This window comes from Mycteria americana, chromosome 7, assembly GCF_035582795.1.
Source record: "Mycteria americana isolate JAX WOST 10 ecotype Jacksonville Zoo and Gardens chromosome 7, USCA_MyAme_1.0, whole genome shotgun sequence".
NCBI classification, from domain to species: Eukaryota; Metazoa; Chordata; class Aves; order Ciconiiformes; family Ciconiidae; genus Mycteria; species Mycteria americana.
This window is the reverse complement of record NC_134371.1, coordinates 45,876,799-45,901,910: the sequence shown is the minus strand read 5'-3', so window position 1 is coordinate 45,901,910 and position 25,112 is coordinate 45,876,799. Positions and strand designations below refer to the sequence as shown.

The following is a 25,112-nucleotide window of genomic DNA, read 5'->3' as shown; positions in this document are numbered from 1 at the left end:
GTTTCTAATATCCAGCATTGTCATTGTCTGAGGTCTTGATGAAGTAGTTATTTTCTTATATGATGAATATCCTACTAAATACTGTACTTGTATATTAACACCATGTATGAACTAGAACCATTCAAAAATTAACACCAAATACCTGAAGCATACACTTAAGTTGACCTCAAGCAGTTTTACCCTATATTGTGAACATTTAGCTGTTCAACGTCAGCTAATCATTTCCACATGATCAGTAAAGCTATATGCAAGCACTCACAGGAACCTGCAGGCATTGAGTGTTAATGGTTTCCTAGCAGCATAATGACAGACACCACATTTTGGTAACTGCTTCAGAGTGAATATGTATATAGCATATATACACACACTTAAGGTTTTTTTTGTTACCAATTAAATGTAACTGTTACTTTAGCGGCAATACATACAAGCTTGTGGACTGATTGAGTATCTGCTATAATTACCTGCAGTGTGGGTTGAAAGTAGTGTCTGATGGGGGACTATTGACTAAAGTAAGTAGTGGTGCAAATAAAAGATCAAGACAAGAAGGGAACCTCAATTGAATACTGACATTTTTTCTAAAAACTTTGTAGTTGTCATTAACACTTGTGAAAAGTTAGCATCAATAATCCAAAATTCAAAGTAAAAGAGAAAAAGATGCACTTGTTCTTCCTGAAGTAACAAGGAAAAGCTAGTTTTGGCAGGTTTGGCTTTCGTAAGTGCATCATGCATAGTTATAATTTCTATAGTGTCATACTGTTAGGAGTTGTGTGGGAAAAGTAGGCCACAGAAAACAGACAGATAGAGCCTGATGGTTAGACAATTCATATTTGCAAGTAGATTCTGCTTTGACTTGGGTGCGTGGCAGAAGGTTGGAAGTACAGGTTGTATTTCATTGGTCTAACTGTTTATCCAAGATGTGAAGCAACAGTGAAACTCATTTTTCATCGAACGATGCCAGATTTGCACTGGTCTCCCTGGAAATATAGTAAGTAGCATAGAGCTGTGCAGAAGGTTTAAATGCTTTGACTTCAGTATAACTGGCTGATATCAGTAACAAAAGCGGTAAGAGTCTCAGACATTATGCATATATTACGTACGTGTAACAAACACACATAATAGTTTATGTTAGATAAACTATTAGACACACATCTGTGAGGAAGCTGTTGCCCTTGTTGAAAGGTATACACACCAGTCAGGCCTAAGTGACCTACTGCAGTGACATCTGACACAGCGTGACCACAAACACAGTTCCAGAGCTCTGCCTCATTTTACCTCTAACGAGAAAACAAGTCTTTCCTATTATTTGGAAGCTAGCACTACCAAAACTATCTTTTCTTCTACAAATGGTTTTATATGACAGGTTTTGGGGCTGTATCATTTATAGAGTCCTTGTTTGTTAAAAAGGAGTTTTAGAACAGTCCTCATCTTGCATTTCAATTTTTACCTTGCTTGAAGGAACTGCAGAGCCACAAAGGACAGGTGAGTCAAGAAATATCTTTGCCCAAGATATGCATCTAAAATAAGATTTTTTTTTTTTAAATCTGTAACATTTATATTATTTGTATTGAGTATTATAAGGCTTTCTGATATCAACACTGATTAGTATCAGAACATCAAAAACATTTTCGAAAAATATATGCACTTAACTTACTAAAACAAGAGCTTTTAATTAGTATATGTATCAATACATGTAGAATAAATGTTTAAACTACATCAGTACTATCCACGTAGAGGAAGTGCTATAAATATCACAAAACCTTAGAGGCTAGAAGACGACTTGATATATTTTATTAATAGACTAAAAAATAACTCAACTGAATTGCATGATTCAGTGTGTGCTCTAGATACCGAACCTCTCTTTCTGTGAGCAAGAAAACACTTCATAATAACCTTAAAATTATGAAAATAGTCTACTGCAGGATCCAAAAGTCATTTCTGGCTTAACTCCAGTGACCTAAGTGAGGTTGAGTAATTTTTAAATGATGAGATCAAATCCCATTCTGCTACACCGTTAAAAAATTGTCTGTTAAGTACGTCCAGAAATTTTATGTCACCTGAAGAAGCAATCTTCAGGACACACAGAGGAGGATATAATTAAACACAAAGGCAATAAATATTTAAAAGGCAACAAAGTTCAGTGGTTTTTCTTGTTTTAGGGTAAAATGAATACTTTCTCTGTTATATAGATGTAATTAGTTCAAACTATCATTATAAAATAATTCTTCAAAAAACCCATATTTTGGAATCTTACTATTGTATAATAACAAGCTACAGTAAATTCAGATTCTTTTATTATTTTTCACATATTTTTCTTTACTGGTAGTTGTCTTTTCTAGCACACAGCATTGGACTGGTTTAGCATGAAAAAGGCATCAAGTCTTAATTCAGAAAGATTGGTGCTGTAATACAAATAAATATTGTTTACAAATTAAGAAATCATATTTTAATATTGTCAATGGAGGTTAAGCTGGGTATGCTTCAGCTGCATTCTGACTTTTCCTGTGACACATCACCATTTTGGAAGGCACAGACCACCTCCTAGGACCAGGGCTGTTACCTGAGCTTTGTTTACAGCACAGCTTTAAATAGCCTTGCCACATGAAGGCAGTGATCATTCAGAGGGTAATCAGAGAGACTGCTCATGTGGGTTTGTACTAAACATGTACAACGTATTTGGAGGACTGAGACTTCACCATGTATTTCTTAAAGCAGCATGAGAAGTGTCATGATTGTAGAGTTTACTTACCCACACTGCATTTAGCTCCCACTGAGCTTGCTTTTTAGTTTAATTTTGTTTCAGACATCCAAATTAATCTCTTTCGTGACCAAGATAGAGTGCTTACAATTGACTGCTGCTGGAAGCACTGATCTGGGTACAGGTTGTAGCCCAGACCTTACATCAGATCAAGAGCAGTGATGCATCGAAAAACCAAACCCAGGAAATGTTTTGAAGTTTTTCTGATGTCACAACTCTCAGGAAAAAGAGCTACAGGGCAGAAATAGAAGTGCCCAGCAGGGAAATGGTGCTGCAGAAAACAAATAGGCTGAGTGGATGAACACAGGTCACATTAGTACTGTCTCCAACAATGATACATACACTGGTGCTTTGAAGGATTTAAAAATCTCACAGACCTGGGCTTCACCTGTCCATGGACTCACGTGTCCATAAAGCATAAGGAAGTTCCCTATTAACTCCTGCAATTTTGTGACTGAAATCTTCTATTCTTCAGGAGAGCAAACAGCTTTTGAATTATTTGTTTTATCCTGGTATAACTGTGGTTTTTGAAAACCACTGATTTTTCTTGAATCTTTGAGGTTTTGTACCTGCTTGAATAACATCCAACTTCTTTAAAGATTTATGAATTTCTCCTAAAATAAAACTCTAGTGCTTTAAACTTGCAGAAGCTTTAAATCAATGACAACACAGGATTGCTACATTACCCACAGTTAAATCAATTACAACACGGGATTTTTACATTACCCACAGTATTTATCCTTTTTTGAAAGACTCCTCTGCTATTTTGAGAATCTTCTGATTAAAGATCCTAAATATATTTAGAAGTCTATACTTTTGACACTTTTGACTTTGACTCTTTCTGATCAAGAAGGTTATACTCAATATAGAAGACTTTTTCAAGCCACCGGTTTCAGAATGTAAATATAGCTCCTGAATAGAGTTAGGCTTTTTTGGATGAGAATCACATTTAAATCAAACCTCCTAAAGTCATTGGGCAACCAGCCCATTCCTTGTTTTAGTAGTTCTCATCTCAGGAGGGCAGGGCACAGCAAGGGCCAGCTCTCTCCCCAAGAGCAAGAAGCTCTTGGGGGAGCACAGACAGCAGGGCAGGGGCTTCGCGAGCCAGGGCCCATCCTGCAGTACCTGAGCAAGGAGAGCAGGCATCCACTGCAGCGTGGCGAGGCAAGTCTGAGATCATGCTGAGAACACAACTCGGGGCCCAGCTCAGCAACAGCAGCCAGACACATCTACAATGAAAAGATAGGTTTGAGATCAAGGTAGGAAGTCAGCCTGCAGGTCAGAGTCTATGACAAGGGGCAGGCAGGACTACAACATAACAACCACCCAACAGACAGGCAGAGCTACAACAGGGCCTAAACAAGGACTGAGAGCTCAGAGCTGAGCTTAAATGGGTCCCCTGGGCAGGGCGTGGGTGAGGACCCAGGTGAGGCTGGTCAGGGCTATTACAGCCTGTTGGTGCACTCAGCATATAAACTCTTACAACTTCTGGAGAAGCTCAGTTATGCAAGAGGATCTGCTTGCACTAGAAACTACTTGAAGCATGTATACTAAGCTATAGGCTTTAATGATTTATGAAGGTTGTTAATCTATTTTTTCTCCACCCAAGAATAAATTAGTTCAGATTTTCTTTAAGGTATTGTATGGTATTGCTAGACCAATTGTATTTACAAACTTCTAACATATAATTTATTGAGTATGCAACCCTTTTTTTTCCTGGTTCTTCAGCCCTGTTTTTCTTTCTAGCTCTTAATACACAGGACTTTCCAGCTAAATGTGGTAATCTCTTCCATCAACCTGAAACACGTGTTTTTAACAAGACTCTAGAACTGGTTCTTTAGCCTTGAAAGAAAAGAGCATCTTGGTATAACTTGATACCAACCAAATACTAACTTGCTCCCTCTAGGTGAAAACCTTTCACCTTCCGCTTCTTTTAAGAGAGCTGATGAACGCAGTACCCCGAGAATTGCCTTATATAATATATTGTAGGCTGTTGCAGTCTATTAGGGAGAAGACTTTCAGAGTTATTTTAGAGCAGACTGAAGTGTTCTCAAGGGGAGAATTCTTAGGTCAAGGCCAAATGCCTAGACCTCCTCCCAAAGATGTCTTTGTATTAATTTTACTCTAGTTCAACAGCTTCTTTCAGAGCCAGGGATTACTTGACATATGGGAGTTTTGGAGGGAAGTTTTTATTAGGAACATGAACCTGATCATGGAATTAGAACTACCCTTGTAGTTCTTTTTACTGGAAAGCTCTGTATATAAATACTTTCTATGCCCTGGGTGTTGGACAGAAAAAGCAAGAGCATTTCTCTTCCAGGCACTCTGCTTTTATGCTTTTTACTCTTACTACTTCTTTTTTTTCTAGGATCATGCTACAGGACAGTTGCGGTCATTTTGGTATGCTCAGACACACACACACTTGTGATGTGTGTATTCATCAGGTACGTATTCCATGAAAAATATTTTTTTCATGTATTTATTGTTTCACAAGCTGCCACAAGATTTCGGGGCCTCAGCATCACGCTGCACGCATAATCTTACAAATTCTTTTTCTTATCATGTGAACAAATGCTTGGTTGTAGGAAGACATGCTGTGCATTAGGGTTTTCTTACACAACACTCTGTGAAGAGGAAACAGCTCTGCTGATGGAGGTTGCTCGGAACTCGCTTTATGTTTTAGTCTCCTGGAATGGGTTTTGGAGACAAAGCTGTGCCCTGCAGAGCACGTGCTGGTGTCGAGCTACATATTATACAGAAGCGTTGCACGTGTGCTGCTGCCATCATCTGTGCCACAGGACTGTTCTTAAATGTAAACGGAGACGTGTGCATTCCTCCTTCTCTACGAGACTATGAGCGTCTGTTGCTCGTATCGGAAGTGGAGCTAGTTGTAGATGACAGGCTGAACTGCTGTAAAAGACCCTGATAAGGTTTGAATTACAGTAGAAGGAACCTAAGTTCAGAGTTGAAATTTCGACGCCTGGACGATGTTTTGGTTTGTTCATGTTCTTTAAAATAATACATGTAACAGCCGCAATGGTAGCAGAAGAGTAGGCTTCCACTCGCGGGCCCCCCCCCGCGCCGCAGGGTCTCTGGCAGGCGGGAGAGCTGCCGGGGGCGGATTGCACAAGCCGCGCTCTGCCGGGGCCGCGGCCGCGTCCCTCCTCCGGCCCCCTCCGCTGCGCGGGACAGCGGCGCGCCAGTTCCCGTTATTAAACAACCTTGCAACGGCACCGGCCCGCTCCGTCGGGAAATGACACGCCGGCATTCAAGCCTGTGCGCCGTGGCGGCCGGGGCTCGGCGCTGCCAGCCAGTGCCTTCTGCCGGCCGCGCCCCGCCGCCAGCCCTAGCCGGCAGCGGGCGGAGCGGAGGCGGGCGGGTTTGAAAGGGAGGCGCCGGCTGCCATGTAAGCGCTGGCCGGGAGGCGCCGCGGCCGCCAGGGGCTGAGCTGGGAGCGGCCAGCGCTCCGGCCCGGCCCGGCCCGGCGGTGCCGCCCTCGCTCCGGGCATGGGAGCGGAGCGGGGCGCTCGGCGCGGAGGGGAGCTGCCGCGCGGCGCTGAGCGGGCGTGGGGGCGGCCCCCGGGCGGCCCCCGGCCCGTGGCCTTCATCATGATGAAGAAGAAGAAGTTCAAGTTCCGCGTGGAGCTGGAGCTGGACGAGCTCTCCTCCGTGCCCTTCGTCAACGGCATCCTCTTCTGCAAGGTGCGGCTGCTGGACGGCGGCAGCTTCAGCGGGGAGTCCTCCCGGTAGGTGCCTCCGGGGCTCGCGGGCCGAGCGGCTGCGGGGGCGCCCGCTCCCCCGCAGGCAGCCCCGGCCCGGCCGCGGCCGCCCCGTTCCGAGGGGCTCCGCTCGCGTCCGCGCCTCCGCCGCGCCGCGTCCCCCGAGAGGCAGGGCGGCCGCCCGCCCCCGCAGCCCCCTCCGCCCGCTCCTCGGGTCCCCTCGGCGGCGCCCGGCGCGGGGGCAGGGCCGGGGCGGGCGGCTGGGGCTCAGCCGGCTCCCGCGCTGCGGCGGCCGTTGGCCGGGCGGGCGGGGGTCGGGGGCCCGGGGGAGGGAGCGGTCGCGCCGGCGGCTGCCCCGGGGCTTCTGGCGGCTCCGGTCCCCAGCCGGGGCCGGCGGCTGAAGGGAAGGGAAGGGAAGCGGGCACGGACGTTGAAAGCCCCTGTGGCACGGCTTGCCGGCGGGCGGGCTGGCTGTCTTCTCATGCCGCCCGCGTTATCAGCATCAACGGCAAGAGAGGACAGACCTGGGAGCACTTGTAGACTCCTCGTCTGCGTGGTTGCTCGCTGCTTGAAGTCGTAACGCTTTAAAATAAACGTTGAGGCTCTTAAACACTGAATGAAAGGGGAAATGAATCCATGAGTGGATGAGGGTTGTCCTAGAGAAACGGGTCGCCGGGGCCAGAACGCCTCGCGCTGCAAAGCCCGCCGACCGTAGGGGTAACGGGAGGGGACGGAATTTCTTGCCGCCAAGTCTGAAGTCAGAGCTGTCCCCCGCGAACGTGAGTTGTGCCACCTTAATGTTTTATTCTGTTGGACACCGGCTCACTGCGTTTCCTTCTGTGGATATTTACATGGAGAGTTAACATAAACAGCTTCATGGAAAAGTCCCTTCTTATTTCCTGTACGTATTCAGGTCCTGTGCATTTGACTGACTTTGTTCATGCTTAGTTCTGCAGTGCACGTGCAGCAGTAGACAGGTGTCTTTTTGCTTTTTCTTTTTTTTTCCGCTTCTGTGCCTCAGCAATAGAGCCATCATCTGCTGTGACGGTGGCTTCCCCATCCGCTGGTGGCGATGGGTACACAGAGCACAAGTGGGTTAATTTTTTCCAGGTACCAGGCAGAGGCAGAACCTTGTCAACAGGAAGGGTGTGCTGTGGCTTCAGGTCTGGGCCCGAGGAGACTACCTTCTCATTACACTTGTTCACGCTGTGTGGGTTATTATATTAGTTTAATGTTATTACAAAAAGGATTTACTGAAAAATGTCTCATAGAATTCTGGGAGCAGACAGAAATCAGTAACAAATCTATGAATATTCAGTTATTTTCTTATTAAAATACTGCTGTTACAGAGCCTGCTAAATTATCTGCTTTTGATTCTGTAAATAGAATTAATCAAGGAGAATAAAGAGCATAAAAATGGAACTTGGCCTAAACCTCCTTATTTAACCATTCCGTTATACTAGCATGTATAATTGAAGATTAATTTTTCTTCTGTGCAGCTGGAGGGTCTTCAACTCATCAGTGTTCTGTTCCCATTTCATGTCTCTTTTTCTTTAACGTTTTTCTTGCGAGCGACTTCTTCATGAGTAATAGATGATGATGATAATCATGATTTTTAGGCACTAATGCGCCATTGCTGTCCTAATGCAGCCCTTACTGCCTTGAATTCATTTTCACAGGTTGACATATCTCTTTGTCCAGATGCTTCTGGACAGCATCTCTATTTTAAAGGAGTTAATTTCAGCTGAGCTGATGTTTTTGATACATTATTGTGGTCTTAGCCTTTTTTGCCTTGCCTGTTTACGACGCTAAAATTAAAAGCTTGAAAGCATACATGCATATCTTTATGAATGTGAACAGTGTATTAGAGTAAAATATGCATGACAGGAGGTAGTATGTGTACGTAGGAAGTGTCAGTGGAAGTGTGACGATGTGCTGAAGTATTGTGCTGGAGTCAAAGCAGCTTTGAAATTCTTCCATTTTCTTTTCCTGGGGGTATGGCTTAAAAATACAAACAGCAGTGAAACATATGCTGGTATATCAAAGTCCCTGTGAGTGTAACTGGCCCATTCCTGCTGGACTGAGAAGTGTTGAGGTACGCTGGTAGGAAGGTAAAGAATTCCTCTGCAGTGATCCTTCAGTGCCAATTTAGGGAGTGCCTTTGCTCTTGGCTTAAGAATTAACAGATGGATTTTCACAGTGGTGATTCAGCAAAGGTCTGAATAAATAAGGAAGAAATTAAGTTAACATCAGTGGCAGCATTTCAAAACTTGTCAGCTGCAAACTTTTTTTAATGGCCATCATCTTCTAGTTTTATGTGTTTATTAGTTTCAGTGTGAGCTGGCAGTCGTATCCTTAAAGGAAGTGATCTTTGTAGCATTATAAAATAAGTTTGAAGAACTCCATTGTGTTTCAGAAAGTAATATACAAACTTATCTCAAATATTGTATAATACATGGAAAAACTGATCATGTCTTCTTAATAGCTTTTATTTTTGTTACTGACTGAGGTCTAGCAAACTATAATTTTTGGGAGGAGAAGTTATTGAGAATTAAGTTCTCAAGTTTGTACTGATACAAACCAATACCCTGCTGCCTCTGGCCTTAAAAAATAAAATAAAAAAAAAAAGGCAGTCACATCAACAGGCTATAAACCATTATTAGCATTTTCTTTCCAAAGCTTACTCATTGAGAAAGAAATGTCATAAGAACACAGGTTGGCAGCATTGGAGTAAAGGCCTATATGTAGTGAGTTGTAATGAAGACAGATTCAAGCGGTCTTTTCGGCCCTGTGTGGATCATGCTATATGAATGATTAAAGCCCTGATCCTGCAAGCAATCTGATACCTACATCATCCCTCTGAACATTGAAGTGGGACAAAAAGACGACAGATAAAAGTTCAAGCTATTGAAAAATATTTTTTTCACTTCTCAGATCTTTACTGAGAAAGAGATATGCAAGAAATACGTTACGAAGATATGGTCCATGTTATTGGAGAGTTGTTGTCAGAGTCCAAGTGTTTTTCTGGCTGACACAGGGGTGTGTCTGAAGTGTATAGAAATTCTGTGTCCAGATAAAGCCAACTTGTATAGTGCAGTATGTAGCAATCTGGTTTGTGTACAAATAGCAACCATAGTAATTGTTTACACATCACTGTGGTTTTTCTGTGTTTGTATGTAGTTTTTTTTAGAACCCCAGTTTGAAAACGTCTATTTGAAACTTCCCTATGCATATTTGTGAATATTTACTGTAGGAAAAGAAAATTCTGTATTATAACGCTAAATGCTTAATTACCTGACAAAAATATTCAACTTTAAAAAGTAATCTGCCAAAAGTAAAAAGCCAAATAATGTTTTGATCAAAGGACATTGAACAGCTAAGTAGTAGCAGTTTTTAAACCTGGGGGGAATGTCTGAGTGTGTGTGCAAGAACCGGACCCTGGAATTCTAGGGGGAATGAATGGGTTATAAGCTTTGACTCTACAACATGGAAAACAGTGAAGAGAGTTGGGGGGGGGAAGTTTTGTTTGGTTGTTTTAGTAAACTGCCCGTCAGCCATACAGTGCAATTCCTGCCCTCCCCTGGCTTTCTAATATGGCTTCTGGATCTTTGCAATAGTGTTTTTAGATTTTCTAACAAAGGGTGGATTTTCAGCAAATAGACTGTGGATGTATGCAAAGTTATGCTAATAAACTTCACTTTCAGTTGGAAAACTTTCTGGCCTAAGCCTGGCTTCCTATGTGGAAAGGTGCCGCTCTACATTTCTATTTTTCCCTGGGCCAATGATAATAGGTATCTCTCTTTGAAATTGGATACATTAATACAGGATACTTGTGCAGGTTCCAGGATACCATGTATCTATACACTGTCTGGTCATAAAATATTGTGCACATAATGTCTATTGCACCATGAAAGGACAGAAGTTTATTCCAGGGCAGAAATTACACCTATGAATGTTTTGAACAGAAAAATACTATTTTGAGGCATAGACTTGACTAAGTACTAAGTATATTCATTCAAGGCTAGTCTAATGCAGACATAAATATATTGAAAGCATAGGCTGCCTGCATCTGCCCTCATTTTAACAGGCTGAAGAAATAATTGATGGGCCCCTAGAGTAGATAACTGCTCATAGGCTGAGTTGTTGCTCAACCAGCAGCAAAAGAACAGATGGGATATGAGGAAATCAAAGAAGTTTTGGAAAGTAAAAGATCTTATTTCTTGAGGGTGTACTTTCAACGCTGTACTGTATAGATTTAGGCTACAGTAGCTGTAAGCCTGGTAGTTACGTTTTTAGCTCTATTTCCACCCGCACCCCACTCAAGGAAAAGACTTCTTGGTTGGTGTGTTCTTATGACTGCAGTCTTCAGTTTGGTCATATTCCCTTGCCTTTGAGATCTGATTTCTGACACTTCAGACTGCTGACGTTTCTCCCTCCCTTCTTTTACAAAACAACATTCAAAACTAAGCAGCTGATTATGATCAGTGTCTGTGTGACAGGTAGACATTAGGGGTGGCTGAGAACTATAACTTTTTCATCAAAACATTTTATTCTCCAACAGATTCCAGGGAAGCTTTTTTATGTACAGCACACCCTTGAGTCCTGAGAGGCAGTCTCGGAGATCTTGAATTACTTGCATGAACATATTCTTATTCCTAATAGATACAGGCTAGGGTATGTAATTGTCTTCTGTAGAAATGGATTTGTTATCTTCCAGATAATAAGTACTTCTTACTTCTAGTGATGCTTGGCTACCTCCTTCTCAACTGCCTAAAACTCCATCTGGCTTTTGTGACTCCAGCAAGTACATTTTCTGCCTCACTGGACTCTTAAATTGCTTTTTAACCATTGTTTTCCCTGTTGCTGCTATTGTATTTGAAAGGGAAAATTTCTCCTGATATTAACACAGGTTAATCAGTTTTCTGTTTTTAAACAGAAGTACTTGTTAGAAAAACATACCTGTCACATGGAATTACTGTCCCTACCACTCTTATCTTCCTGCATGATGTATGAATCCTGTTGACAGTCTTCAGAGTTGGTAATGCATAATGCTACTTCTAATAGCTTTTTCAGCTGTAACCGGATTTGCAGTTGGATAAACTGAAACAAAATAAGTTTTCAAGTGCTGTGAGGCAAATGGCAGTGGGATAAAAGTCCTGGCTTGCAATTTTGTAGCTGCTCTTTTCAGATTCCCAAATATCCACTTAGTGTTTTCTCAGTTGTGAGACAGTTGGTTGAGCAGCTTCCAGGCCCTGTCCCTCTCTGTAGAGAGGAAGAGGTAAGAAGGGGAAGTTCTCTACACAAATTATAACTTTTTTTTTAAATGTAGTTTCTTTATACCTCTTCAGCCTTTCACTAATAATTAAAATGGGTTTAGTCAACAGATGTGGAGAACATGCTTGAGGAAGGTAGCGTGATGTGCAAGGGTTGGTGTGTGGATATTCCAGACAGGGCTGAAGGGGAAGAAACTAAAGCTAAAATATTAATGGGAGAGTCCATGTATAAAGGTGGAAGAGTAATGGTGTGAAATAAGAGGGATGAAGAAATCCAATCCCTGAAATAGATTGGAAGAAAATCAAAGAATTAATCAAAGGAATAAAGAAAATAAAATCAGATCTGGAGAGAGTCATCTCTGGGCTACAGTAGGAGATAAGAAAATGTTTGTACAGACTGCATTTTGCATGGAATGTAACTGGTTATTGCAGTTATGAAAAGAGCTCATTCTTGTGAGACTCTTGTTACTGTAACTGTAAGTACTGGTAAGAGATTCAGCAATAGCTATCTTTTCAGGAAAAAGTTGCTGAAAAGAGATGCATGACAGGCATTTGTTAAAGAGGAGGGGGTGGGGGGAAAAGCTTTTATGCTTGGTGTGTCTGGCTTGTGCAGAATAGGCACTTTGGTTTAAAAGAGCTGGTGATGTTGTTGGGTTTTTTTCCCCTGACCCCAGCACAGTATGTGGAGCACAGTGTTTTGCTGTCATAAACTTGCCATTTGCAAGCACCGTAGCGCCTGATTGCCTTCATATTTTAAGGACTACTTCTGTTCATGGAATAACGTAGGGTGGAGGGGAGTGGTAGAGATCATGTAGCCCAACTGCCTGCTCAAAGCAAGACTCACTTCAATTAGATCAGGAAGCTCAGAGCGTTGTCCTGTCAACTTTAGAAAATCTGTAAGATTCCAGTCTTTGTAGACAACCTGCCCCTCTGCTTCACCACTTCTATTGTAAACATTTTTTTCCCTTATTTTATTGGAATTTCTCTTGTTATTGCTTTTCCTTTCTCTGCTCCCCACTAAGAAAAATCTGGCTCCATCTTCTCTCTAACTCAATAGAGATGGCTGAAGATAGCAATTAGATCTTCCTTCACCTCTTCTTCAGACTGTAAAAATCCCATGTTCCCTACTTCTCCTGCATGAGGTGCTTCATCCTCCTCATTCCTGACTCCAGACCCTCATCTCATAACCCCTGGACTTGCTTTGGTTTATCAGTGTCTTACTTCTACCAAGAGGGCCCCAAAACCAGATGCAGTGCTGCAGATAGAGCCTCGCAAATGTTCCAACGGAGGGGAACAATCACTTGGAACTGCTGGCTACAGTCTTGCTACTGCAGTTTGCCTTCACAGTGCTAATTCCCTTTCAGGTCCCTGCACTTGCCTGTAACCAGCAGTTTTTCATAAGTAAAAGTATTCCAAAGCAGCTCTATTTCCATGTGATGATCAGTTTATACGTATTTTATAAGAAATACTTGACATGAAATGTTGCTAGTTAAAGTTTTAACCTGTTTATTATGAGTAAAAACATGTGGAATAGGAAAGGATTGCTCTGTTACAGTTTTGCATGTACTAACAGCAAATTAGCTGGGGAGTTGTGCACTGTAAACAAGTGGAGCTCTTCCTGCAGAGCCAGCTGTTTGCTGGTTTGCTTCGTGCTGAAATTTGGGAAACATTGAAGCTCTGTTTGTAAATGACTGGTTTTGTTAGGTTTTTTGCAATGCTTAGGAAAAAATGTTTTTGTTGGAGAGAATGTATCTTCTTATATGACTCAGGCATGGAGGAAGCACAGAATATTAAAGGAAAAGTAAACTATTTCTTCCTGCATATAAGAAATAAATGGAAGCTTTGCATAAGTTTATTACTACAGAGTATACTTTGGAGATCACGCTCAGAGCTCTAACTTCAAGATGCATCTTTCTATATGAAGACTAAATTTAACATTCTGGTTGTCAAATAACTTAACAATCTAAAGTAGAGCTTGGTATTTGAAAAGTTATATTGAATATTTTTTTGCTGCTTTGTAGCTCAACGTTCTCTAAAGGTGATGAGGTTGGAATTGGTACATGCATGGGCAGCATGTATGTTACATGTATTAAGTTATGTGTATTAGATGCACAGAATACATTTTAATAAAATTGGTAGTGGTGTTGATAGATCTCTTTTTATTTGCTTTAAAATACCTATGTTAATTTCATATTTGTCTATTTGTTTGTTTCTACTTCCATTATCAACTTAGTAGCAAGGATTTTAGTTTAATTTGAAAGTGAAGGATGTCTTTGGGTGATCTTGTTTACATTTTGTGTGTAGAGTAGAGAGATTAAGAGAAAAGACATGAGTAAACCATATTGTTTGACACTTCAGCTGCGTGGATCTAAACCAAACAAGAAGACTACATTTCTGGGTAGTACGAGTAATTTTCTTCTGAGGATCTTAACGCTTTACAAATACCAAGCTACTTGGCAGCTCTTGGGAGACTGAATAGTAGTGCACAATGTTTTACTTGAAAGTGGACCGATAAGACAGCCACTCAACTGCTCTGGGAGCCTGGTGCGCGGGTACCTATATCTTTCCCTCAACTGTGAGACTGCACGCATTTGAAATGGAAGTAGATTTTGGGTAAGGGGGGTGCAAGAGGGTATTCTCTTATATGCCAAACCATCCTGTGTTCCTCAGTATAAATGAAAACTCTATATCCAACAATACCTTCCCAATGCTAAAGATAGCCTAGGAAAGGTGAAATCTTACTGTAAAGCACCTGAACCACTGAGGGCACTGAAAGTGTGGCTGATAAACTTTTAGATTATAAGCTAATGCCTTAATTCCTGTCTCTGTAAGGTGGAATCATGACATTGGCATTCTTTGTTAGGTGCTCTGGCATTCTGCAGAAGAAAGATGTTTGGTTTTATATATGTACAAAAAAAAGCATATATATTATATATATGAATGGGATATTGTTCCCATTTTAAAAGACTATTTCCTACACTAAAAATAACTCTGTGTTACTCCAATCTACTAAACACTGTATTTGTATCAGAAGAACAGAGCTAACTATTAAGTTTATTCAGCCAAGGGTTGATCAAAGGGAGCTGTTCGGTTAGGTGATAAAAGTTCATACGCACACCCACAAATGAGCACAGGAAACAAAGGCAGGGGAGGGTGGGGGAGCTAAAATAATACCCTGCTCCAGCTACTCCCAGGCCTGTCGCAGGAGCCCTCAGCCCATCAAAGGCCCACCTACACAAGCCCAGGCACCCAGAGGCAGGTGGGGAACTGAAATTATGGACTTGAACCAGGGGACACCCTGTCCAGGGCTGTCCCAGGAGAGCCCCAGCCCCCTTGTCGAGGCAGGAAAGCCATCGTGTTGAGCTAACGCTAGAGCACCTTTCGGACTGAGGGGAGCTGCTGCATAGCACTGAGACACGTTATGGGGTGCAGGGGAAGAGGCTTATTAGGGGATGCTTAGGGGAGGAACTAAAGGTGGAGGAAGGGATGAATTTAGGTGACTTGGGGAGGAACAAGTGCGGGGAAAATAGAGAGGTAAGGGGATAAAAAGGCCAGGTAAGTGTAAATAGTTTGCTGGTGGGTACATTTGTCTGGCCGTGCCCTGTTCCTAATCAGTGCAGTCTATTTTATCTTCATGTTAAACTACTTTCTAACTCTTTCCTGGGTAAAGGGCACTCTGTTCTGTGTGTGTGGGGGGGTCTGAGTGCCAGCAACTGGAGTCAAGACTGCACATCAGAGGGCCCAAGTGTCTGTGGTGCCGGCAACAGGAGAGACCTGAGTGAGTGGACTGAAGTGCCAGCCACGGGCGTGGGACTGTGGGTCACAGGGGCCTGTGTGTCTGGTGTGCCAGCAACTGGAGTGAGAGAGAGTCTTGGTGCCAGCAACTGGCCTGGGATCGTGGGCCAGAGCACCCGTGTGCCTGGGTGCCAGCAACTGGAGAGACCAGATGAGTGAAACTACCTGCCAGCTGCCGGGCTGGGACCAGGAGTCAGAGCCCTGCGTGCCCGTGCTGCCAGCACCTGGAGCGAGTGCAGGTGTGCGAGTGTGTAAATGCTACCAGGGATCAAGCCGGACTAGCTGTCAAGCAGGTGGTGTAGCCTGGGAGCCATATATATATATATATATATATATATATACACATATGGGTCTTGCTAGCAGACCTCTGTCCTGTTCAGCCCGAGAGGGGAGTGGGGTGAGGCTGTTGGCGCTGGCTGCCTTGCGAGTGCTCGGTGTGGCCGTGCTCGGTGTGGCCAGCTGTGTGTCTGTGGTGCGTGCGGGTGCTTACCGGGAATACGTCTTCAGCCTCGCTACTAGTTGGATCTGGGGAGTGCAGCTGCAGCAGCCTCACTTCTCTCGGGTGCTCTGATCAACATGATCTATTTTCCCCTAAAAGAAACAAGCAAAACTTAGGCGATATTGGAAAAGTTGCACTCACTCAGAGACAACCCTTCTAAGGGCATTTTATTCACTGTACTTTGGACTCCAAGAACCTGGCCTCAACAATTCTTAAAAGTCCAAAGCAACCCTCCCATCAAACTACCAGCTTTAAAAAATAATAATCACAGAATCGTATAGGTTGGAAAAGACCTTTAAGATCATTGAGACCAACCGTAAACCTAACACTACCAAGACCACCGCTACACCATGTCCCTAAGCACCTCATCCAAACGTCTTTTAAATATTTCCAAGGGATGAAAGTATTCCAGGGATAATATTCCCGTTTACCTCATGGAGTGCAAAAGCTTTTTTTTCCAGCGTATTTATAGTGAGGTGTTAGGTAACTCATGTTCTGTACAAAAGCTGTGAGTTGTCTAAGCAAACACCCTTTTCCTTAACATAACGAAGTGTACTGACCCAACTGATTCCAAAAGTATTTCGAGAAGTAGTTTCATATGAAAGTAGTCTAATATAAAGACTGAATGGCATCTTAAAACTGAAAACAAATGCTCCCAATTTTTTGTTTCCTCAGTGACCAATGATTCTAAAATAATTGCACTAGAAAAACAATCCATTCAACATAATCATCTGCATATGGTTAAATGTTATAATTGGCTGTCTAGAATAATTCCGATAAAAACTTGAATAAACAATTTTCTAATTAATGGAACACAGTATTTTGGTAAATGCCTATAAGGAGTTTTGGCTTCTTTGTTTCTAAGCCTCTCCTGCTAAAGTTTTTCCATTTAGCAAGAAGGGATTTTTCCCATGACACTTAAGGTCCTTAAAAGTAATTTATTTTTGTATTTGTGGCTATATGCTGAAAGAAGCCATTATTCATATCTTTTATCCATGTGGAAATGAACAAACAATCTGCTGGTCATAAACACCTTAAAAAAAAAAAAAAAAGAGCCCATCACTTGTTAATGAATTAGGATGAGGAGTTGATTAGATTAGGATTTGTTGTTTCTTTTGTGTTGTTTTTCCTGTTGATTTTCTCTTTTGTGGATGAGAAGAGAAAGAACAAGACTTTTATTCATCATTCTAAATTGCAGTTGTATACAGTACGTAAAATATATACAGAAGACTTGTCTACAGCTGAAATCTTGCATTTGAAATTTAGTCAATGTTAATTGTCCCTCTAAAGAAAAAACACTTAATTTGTTAAACTGATGGTGACTTAAACTATACTTTGGAATTTATTTTTAAATATCTGTCTATTCAGTTTATTCTTGGCTAGATCTTACCGACAGCATTCGTTAAGTTACACCAAAGCACTACCACCTACTACGTATTTGAATGCATCTTAGTAACCCAGATATATTTTGATTCGTAAAACAACTGGTTTTGCTTTGCATGTGGTAAAGTGACTGTGAGGCTCATAGGAAACTGACTCATAACGGAAAGCTTTCTCCAGCATGCCCTGTAGCACAGGCACCAGAAGTTATCTGGGTTCATTTCCATAGTGACCAATCAATAAAACTGTTTATTCTCTAAAGGCCTTGCACTTGAACTAAGAATCTCAGAAACTTAGATATGACTCTTCCAAGTTAAAGGTTCTCATTATTTGACTTGGTTTTTTCAGCACAAGGGGAATAACTTGCTGGTGCTTTTCTTCACACAAAAATTATCTTCATTAAAATATGTCAATTTTTTCTTTATATAATGGAATTAGAAGAACTGTTCGGGGGGAGCAGTTGGTTGGGGTTTTTTTTCAGATTGTGTACAAATCTTTCAAATATCTTGTTTTTTAAAACAGCGTGCCAGTGAGAGAAACTAATGATACTTTTTTTACATCCTTATGAGGAGGAAGGGGTATTCCTGGTTTTACTTGATTTGATTTTTACAAGAATTAGAGCACCAGTATCTATAGCTGAGGCATTTTTACTGTAACTTTTACTTTCTTCTTTGTAGGAGAACTTAAAAACCTGATCATCCTATTTAATGTTTATTAAATTATTTGCCTGAATAAATCCTGACCTGTGATATGAGTGGATTGAGTCTTCCAAAAGCAGAGTGGTTTTGTACTATCTTCCTTGCCTGAACAATGATATACACATAGTAGTATTGGTATGCTGAAATAAATTCAGAATCCTTAAAGGTTTTAAGGACACTTACATTTATCAAGCAGGTGTTATGTACATTTATCTTGTATTTACAAGCAAAAATACTACATTTAATGTTCACTAAGTTATCTTTTACTATAATGTTAGGGATACCTGGAATACTATATAACTGTACAATGTAAAGCTGCTTTGACTGTAGTTTGCTGTAGAGGTGGAAAGCTGTTCTGAAAAGCAGAAACATAACCTGAACCATAATGCTGACTTGTACCAAGATTTCGGTACATTATTTTGACCTTAAGAGTTTACAGAAACATCCAGAAAATCAAAGGCATTATTTGTAGGAAAAAGCATTATTAATAACCGGAAATGTTACAGATGTCAAAACGCTACAAGAACTCAGTGAAATGATGACTAGGAGGAGAAGTGATTCTGTTACCGGTAGTCCCAATGGTGTCCTGGGTGGTAAGGGAAGCGTGGTAAGGGTGATGACAACTGTCCTACTTGCATGATGAGCAGATGCTATGAGAAGGGATTTGCTGACCTTTATGGATGGCAAGTGAACACTTTCAGTCTTGTAGCATTGTTTTATAGCCTTATAATGAATAACAGAAAACTTACATTGCCTCTAGTTTCCAAAAGGACACTCGAGACTGGATTGTTTTGCAGATATTATTGGATGCATAGTAACGTGCAAATGCAGGCTCCCTGTGGATTCATGGCCATAGCTGATATGCCTTGATCTGAGACTAGGGATAGAGCTTAAGTCAAAGGATTGTTCAGAGTTCTTGCTTTCTGCAATTGAATAAAGGTTTGTATAATTGCATGCATTTTAGCATTGAATAGATATTTCTGGTAAGATTTAATTTCAGTAACTCTTTAAAGGCCAGTAAAACAGCCAGCCGGCTACAACAATCGCTTTGTTTAGGCAACAGCATTTTTAATTATCCTCTTAATGTAGAGCTTTCTAATTATAGCGGTGTGTTAAAACTGAGATCCTTACGCTATGCTGAAACTATGTACAAAATCTGATTCTGGGATTTTTTTTGTCTTTATGCGTTTGGATTTTTTGGGAGAAATACTACCAGTGTGCCAAAATGTGATGTTTTAGTGAAAGAAAATCTTGACCAACCATATCACTTAGTTAATCTGCATTCAAGTTCACCTTCCCGCTCAGCCTTTTTAGTCTGACAAGCTCCTGACAGTGAGGGTAACTACCAGCAGGGTTGAGGGCGTGAGCAAGTCTATTGCCTTTCAGCATCAATGCAGGCCTGTTGCTTCTGGTGCTCACAAGAGGACGTTAGTATTGTTTCATAAGAATTTCTAGCATTCTCAATCTGTCCTGATAGAACTGTTGACAGAAGGATCAGAGTACTACAGTGAACCTAATGGCTTACGATAGTGACGTAAATATCCCTTCTCTATTTGAAGCAAAACTTTGTAGCTAGACAGCTCATGAAAAAGGTAAAACTGATTTTGATGTGGTGGTGTTTTTGAGAGAGAAGAGGGTCCTTTATTTTTTCAGATAAAAACTTTTTTATTTTAGGAGAAGCTTAAAATGTTACTTAGACAAAAAAGAACTTTAAAAAAATAAACTATGGAGATTTCATTTCTCGGTTACCGGACCACTGTGATCTGAAGAAAAAGAGTGTTATCAGAAGTTGCGTTACCTTTAAGCACAGTGTACGAAACCTGCAAATACGCAGACCCTGGGACACCCGTGCAGTTGGATAGCTGTGTTCTGCTTGGCAGTGGACATCTAGTTGACTATTTTCTTTACCTGAGAGTCGAGCAACTATCACATAAGTGCTACAAGTTATTCCTAGGCCTTCTAAGTGTAGCAAAGCTTAGCAGTTATCGAATATCCCTTTAAGGTTGTATTTTACTTGATGACTTCTTGCTTGAGCCTGTTTCCAGTAGAGGATGTAACTATTAGTAATTTGCCTTTTTTGAATTCAGGTTCTATTTTGGATTTCAATAACTGATATACTGGCAGTTTGGGATTTTCTTTTTCCAATCCAAAGCACAGGAAAGTTTACAATATAAAACATAACGGATAAAGGTAGGTAGCTCGTGGTGTACAGAGCCTGTTCCTTTTAGGTCACATGCTTGAATATGACTCAGTGCTGCATCATCAGAATCCGTTAGTCTGTTGTGGTCATTGAACTGACTCATTTTAGGCAGGCTAGTTTATTCCCACCTTAGGAAGTCATGGTGCCAGTGAGCGCTGTAGCTGGCAGCCCCACCAGCACAGCAAATCGGAGCTTTTGCATGAGCCTTGCAAGTCGTCATTTGTCCACGGGTGATAAACTCTGACTCCAGCTTATGTGGAACCATAGAATTCTACCTCTGTTAAAGATGTCAGACTGGATCTTCAATAATAAGCTGCTGTAAGAAGTTAATATAAAACATAGGAATGTACGTATTAGCAAAATGGAAGAGAAAGAAAAGGACAAATAATGCTTTAATATGTGAAGACTGTACTTGAACGATTAAAGCGGTAAAAGAAATTAGCAGAGTTTCTCCACAGTTCCAAGTTCTGAGTTTAGAAACATGAGACTAGAAAAGAGGTTTTGATCATTGAGGCAGGTCCCTCAGAATCACCAGCCCTTATGTCCCCTGTTATTGACAAACTGGCCCACCTTGTCTTTAAATACAGGAAGATATTTTGCTCCTGCTTCTCTTATTTGAAGGCTGTTTTAGAAACTTGCTCTGTGGTTTGAGACCTTGTAATTTTCAGTTTTAAATGGGTGTTTGATTATGCCTTATTTTGGTCCTAACCGCTTTTCATTTGACTTAAAGTTATTTGGTCTCTAAAGTATTTGAATTACTTAGTGTATTTTTATTATATGTAATTTTTTCTTATAAGATACAGTTTTCTAGTTGTCCTTCCTGTACCTGTTCCTTTTGGAGTCCGTTCTTGCTCAACCAGAGTTACCCAAACAGAATAATGTGTTCTGTTTGAGCCTTATATAATAACTTTAATATAGCTGAAAGCATCCTACATTTTGCCTTCTTTTCAGCTGCATCATATTGTCAGCTTGTAATCCTCCTGCAATGAACAAATCCGTACAGATATTAGTCGTCTCATTTTGCTGTCAAATGGCAAGCTCCCAGTATGTAGCTGAAATTCTTGTTTGCCCCAAGTGTATTACTTTGTATCTGGTTACAGTACACCATCTCCTTTGTACTTTTCCAGGCCTCAAATTTATCTAGTTCTGCTTGTATGATGCTCCCTTTCTGTGTACTGAAAAACTGCTTGTCAAAGATGGTATCTTGAGCACATTCCAAAGCTCAGCAGCTTGGAAGATAGTGCCTGGGAGCTGATGTTCAGGAAGACTTCACTCTCCTGAGGCAAACTGGAGAAATCACGGTCTCATTAATTTGCAAAAACACATGGCTGTTGAATTTTTCTGTAGGTCTAATATTGTGTTCAAGGTTTGGAACAGTTATTAGTCTTGCTACACAAAGAGAAGAATGAAGGATGATTATTCAGGCCTTGGATCAGATTTTGCATGAAGTGACCACTCTACAAACAGTGGAACCAATGTTTGTTCTTGAGCTGCCCTATTGCATTTTATGGTCCTGAATGTATACGCGACTGATACTAAGCATATGCTCTCTATTTGCAGGGAGGTAGTACAGGCAAACTGTGTCCGCTGGAAGAAAAAGTTCTTATTTATGTGTAAAATCAGTGCCAGTGCCACAACAGGGATTCTGGATACTTGCATTTGCAGGGTGTCTGTACGGAAGGTAAGCTGCTCTTTTTCCTTCCTCTCCTCTTTCCCTGCTCTTTCTTCACTTGTTTTGGTTTAATTTTTAAATGTCTGATAAACTTCATAAAGCAAATTTTAGCTGCAACCATGTCAGTTATTCTTCTAGTCAAAATTTCGTAGTAATCTTATTAATTACCTTAGTTTGACTAATCCATGTCTTTTTACGTTTTCACTGAAAAGAACACTTATTCCAGCGGGATGGCAAAAGAATCACTCATCAGTCTTTATGAAGTTAGCCCATAATAGATACATCTAGCAAGCAGCAGAAAACTTAGAAACCTTGAACTGTGCTAAGTACCAGAATTTTGTATGCAGCACTGTCTACCTGTGGGGCTAGACTTTGCGAGAGCCAAATGCTGGTCGGCATCAGGCACTCGCCCTTCTCCTGCTCCGCAAGATGACAGTCTCCTGCTGGCCTGCACCGAGGACATTATTAACACCAAGTTCTACATGACAACAGTACAGCCTAGCAAATGTGTGCTGAGCTATTTTAAAATGAAGATTAGTATTTGCTTTTCTAAACAAACAAACCAAACAAAAACCCTCCAGTCAGTATCTTTAACGGCTTAATGGCATGTCTTTTTTTCTTTTCTCCTAGGAGTTAAAAGGAGGAAAGGCATATGCAAAGGTAAATTGAGATGTATCTAATTTTGCCTACAAATTAGCTTTCCTTTCTTGTCATTTTATGCCCTTTAAATTAATTCCAGAATAGTACTCTAATACCCATGATTTCATTATGTGCGTTATAGTGACACAGGGGCGTTGGAACTCTTGATCAGTGTGTTTAATAAGTATATAATATTATACCACCAGAATGGTTTTTTTTTTTTTCAATTTAGTATGTTGAAAGAGTTGATAAAAGTAACCCCTTCTGCATGTGTTTACTTTTAAAAACAAAGATAACTCTCCTTGTTCTCTTTTCTCTTGAGACTTTAATTTTTAACTGAAAATAGAGCTATGCTCTATTTTCTCTATTCTCAATAGAGAATTTGACACTCAGAGTTTGTTTTCTGCTTTTTGCCTTGGGCCACTCCCTTTAATGCGCATCCTCTTATTCATATTTGAGAGAAACCGCTGTTGAGTGGCACTCAATACGGTGCACGTAGCAAGTACCTTCATTTAGTAATATGCTTACTACTGACTTTGTCATTTTCTCTTAACAGCTGGGATTTGCAGATCTAAATCTAGCAGAGTTTGCTGGATCGGGAAATACCACTCGTCGCTGTTTACTGGAAGGTTATGATACCAAAAATACAAGACAGGATAACTCCATTCTCAAAGTAATTTGTTTCCTTCATCATACTTAAACTAATAAAGCAGGGAACAAGCGGTATTATTAAGCACTTAATGAAATTTAAAACATATTTGCTGAACCTCTTTCTAGAATGAAAACTATTTAAAGTAAAAACATCAGCGTTGTTCAGAGAGAATCATTAAAATCCATGCCGTCAAAAACAGAATTTGTCCTACCCTTTGAAATGGAGCTGGACAGCTGTAAAAGAAAAGATTTCAAAAGGTATTCCTAGTCTAACAGGAATTGAAAAATGGAATAGGGAAGCATGATGAAAAAGTTAATACATTCATATAAATGTAGCAATTATATCTTTAAGACTGGGCAACTTCCTGTGCAGCTTTTCTACGAGTGAATCTCTTAATTGGCTTATTTATGTGTAAGCCAGCTTCAACACCTCCATGACTCCTGGAACTTTCCCTTTTCTATTTGATAGTAATCAATGTAACAATTGGTGAGCATTGTTGGAAGGAACCCACCCTGCCGTTCTCGCCCATTAGTCCAGGGAGTTTAAAAAATTGAATAAGCTGCATTAACCTGAAAATAATTATATACAGAATGTTATAAGTAAATTTTAAAAAAATTTCTTTTCCTACCAAGACACTAGGATTAATTTCTCGTACTATTGAGTATACCATGTAAGCATGCACTTTCTGATTTCTGTAAGACAGTCATAGACTTTTTCCGGAAAACTTTTAATTGATGGCTTTGACCCAGCTAACAAGCCTTCTCAATGCATTGTTGTCCTATGGCATTATTCACCTTTTGTGGTTTTACTTTATCTCTGATGTTAGCACAACCAGTTCTCATATGCTAGCAGTTTGCTAAATGCTCTCAGCAAAGAACATACTTCAGCACCCGCTGTTTTAAACAATATTCTGTTTGCTCATTAATCTTTTAGATTCCCTGTCTCTCTGTTTTTCCCTTGAAGCCATCTTAACTATTAATGATTCTAAGATTCTTCTTGATCTATGTATCTTTTGCAGAATCTTGTACGTGCAACTATGTTACTTTAAATGCTATTTTGTGTTGTTTGCATCTGTATTAAGAAAAAAGATGTATTTTTTTGTATAAGTGTGTTTATTTGAATATGTGATTATGCCATTTTATTTTACTTCAATGTAAGATTTGTGGCAAGTATAACTTAGTGACATGACCATGTATCACAGACCAATTCAATTTTTTTTTCTTACAGTGAGTTTTATTTTCTTAATGTGTAGGTTTTGATCAACATGCAGCTAATGTCTGGAGACCCATGCTTTAAAATGTGAGTTTATAAAAAAATCTGTGTGGGATAGTGTTTTGGTCATACAGCCCATGTGCAGAATTACACTGCTAATTTGTGTTTATAAACCTCTCCAATCTGGCAACAATACTAAAAAAAAAAAAAAAAAAAAAAAGGCACGAAAAAATGGGATGGTAGCTGAATAATGGCTAACATGGCAAAAATACCAGTACAAGTATCACAGTTGTCCTTGCTGTTAGTTAGGATATTTTCAAGCAAAGAATACTAGCCTGCACATCTGTAATTAAAAAAAAAAAAGAAACACTTAAAGGAAACTGTTCCTGCAGCAAGCTTATACAAATATACTTGGTATGGGGTGATCTGACTAATGCTTGTGTTTGGAAAATGTGCTGTTACACCTTTTATTCACAAGTCTCAGATAATTTTAAAAGATTTATTAAAAAAAAAAAAACCAGCAGAAGTGCGATATGTCTTAGTACAAGAGAAAGCACTTACAGATATTTAGTTAGCAAAGACATTATGCAACTTAGTAAAAGATGTAAGAGGTAACAT

General features: G+C 40.5%; 1 protein-coding gene across 2 annotated transcripts in view; it reads left to right on the top strand.

Moving 5' to 3' along the window:
- The first annotated feature begins 6,169 nt into the window (after window positions 1-6,169).
- Window positions 6,170-25,112, top strand: part of EEIG2 (EEIG family member 2) — a 28,126-nt gene continuing 9,183 nt past the window's right edge. Inside the window, exons 1-5 of one of the 2 annotated variants that reach the window (XM_075508219.1) lie at window positions 6,170-6,501; window positions 21,880-22,000; window positions 22,622-22,651; window positions 23,187-23,303; window positions 24,535-24,581. In XM_075508219.1, the coding sequence (XP_075364334.1) occupies window positions 6,263-6,501; window positions 21,880-22,000; window positions 22,622-22,651; window positions 23,187-23,303; window positions 24,535-24,581 (554 nt within the window). In that variant the 5' untranslated portion in view covers window positions 6,170-6,262. The remainder of the gene's footprint in view (window positions 6,502-21,879; window positions 22,001-22,621; window positions 22,652-23,186; window positions 23,304-24,534; window positions 24,582-25,112) is intronic. The other variant, XM_075508218.1, reaches the window with a different exon arrangement.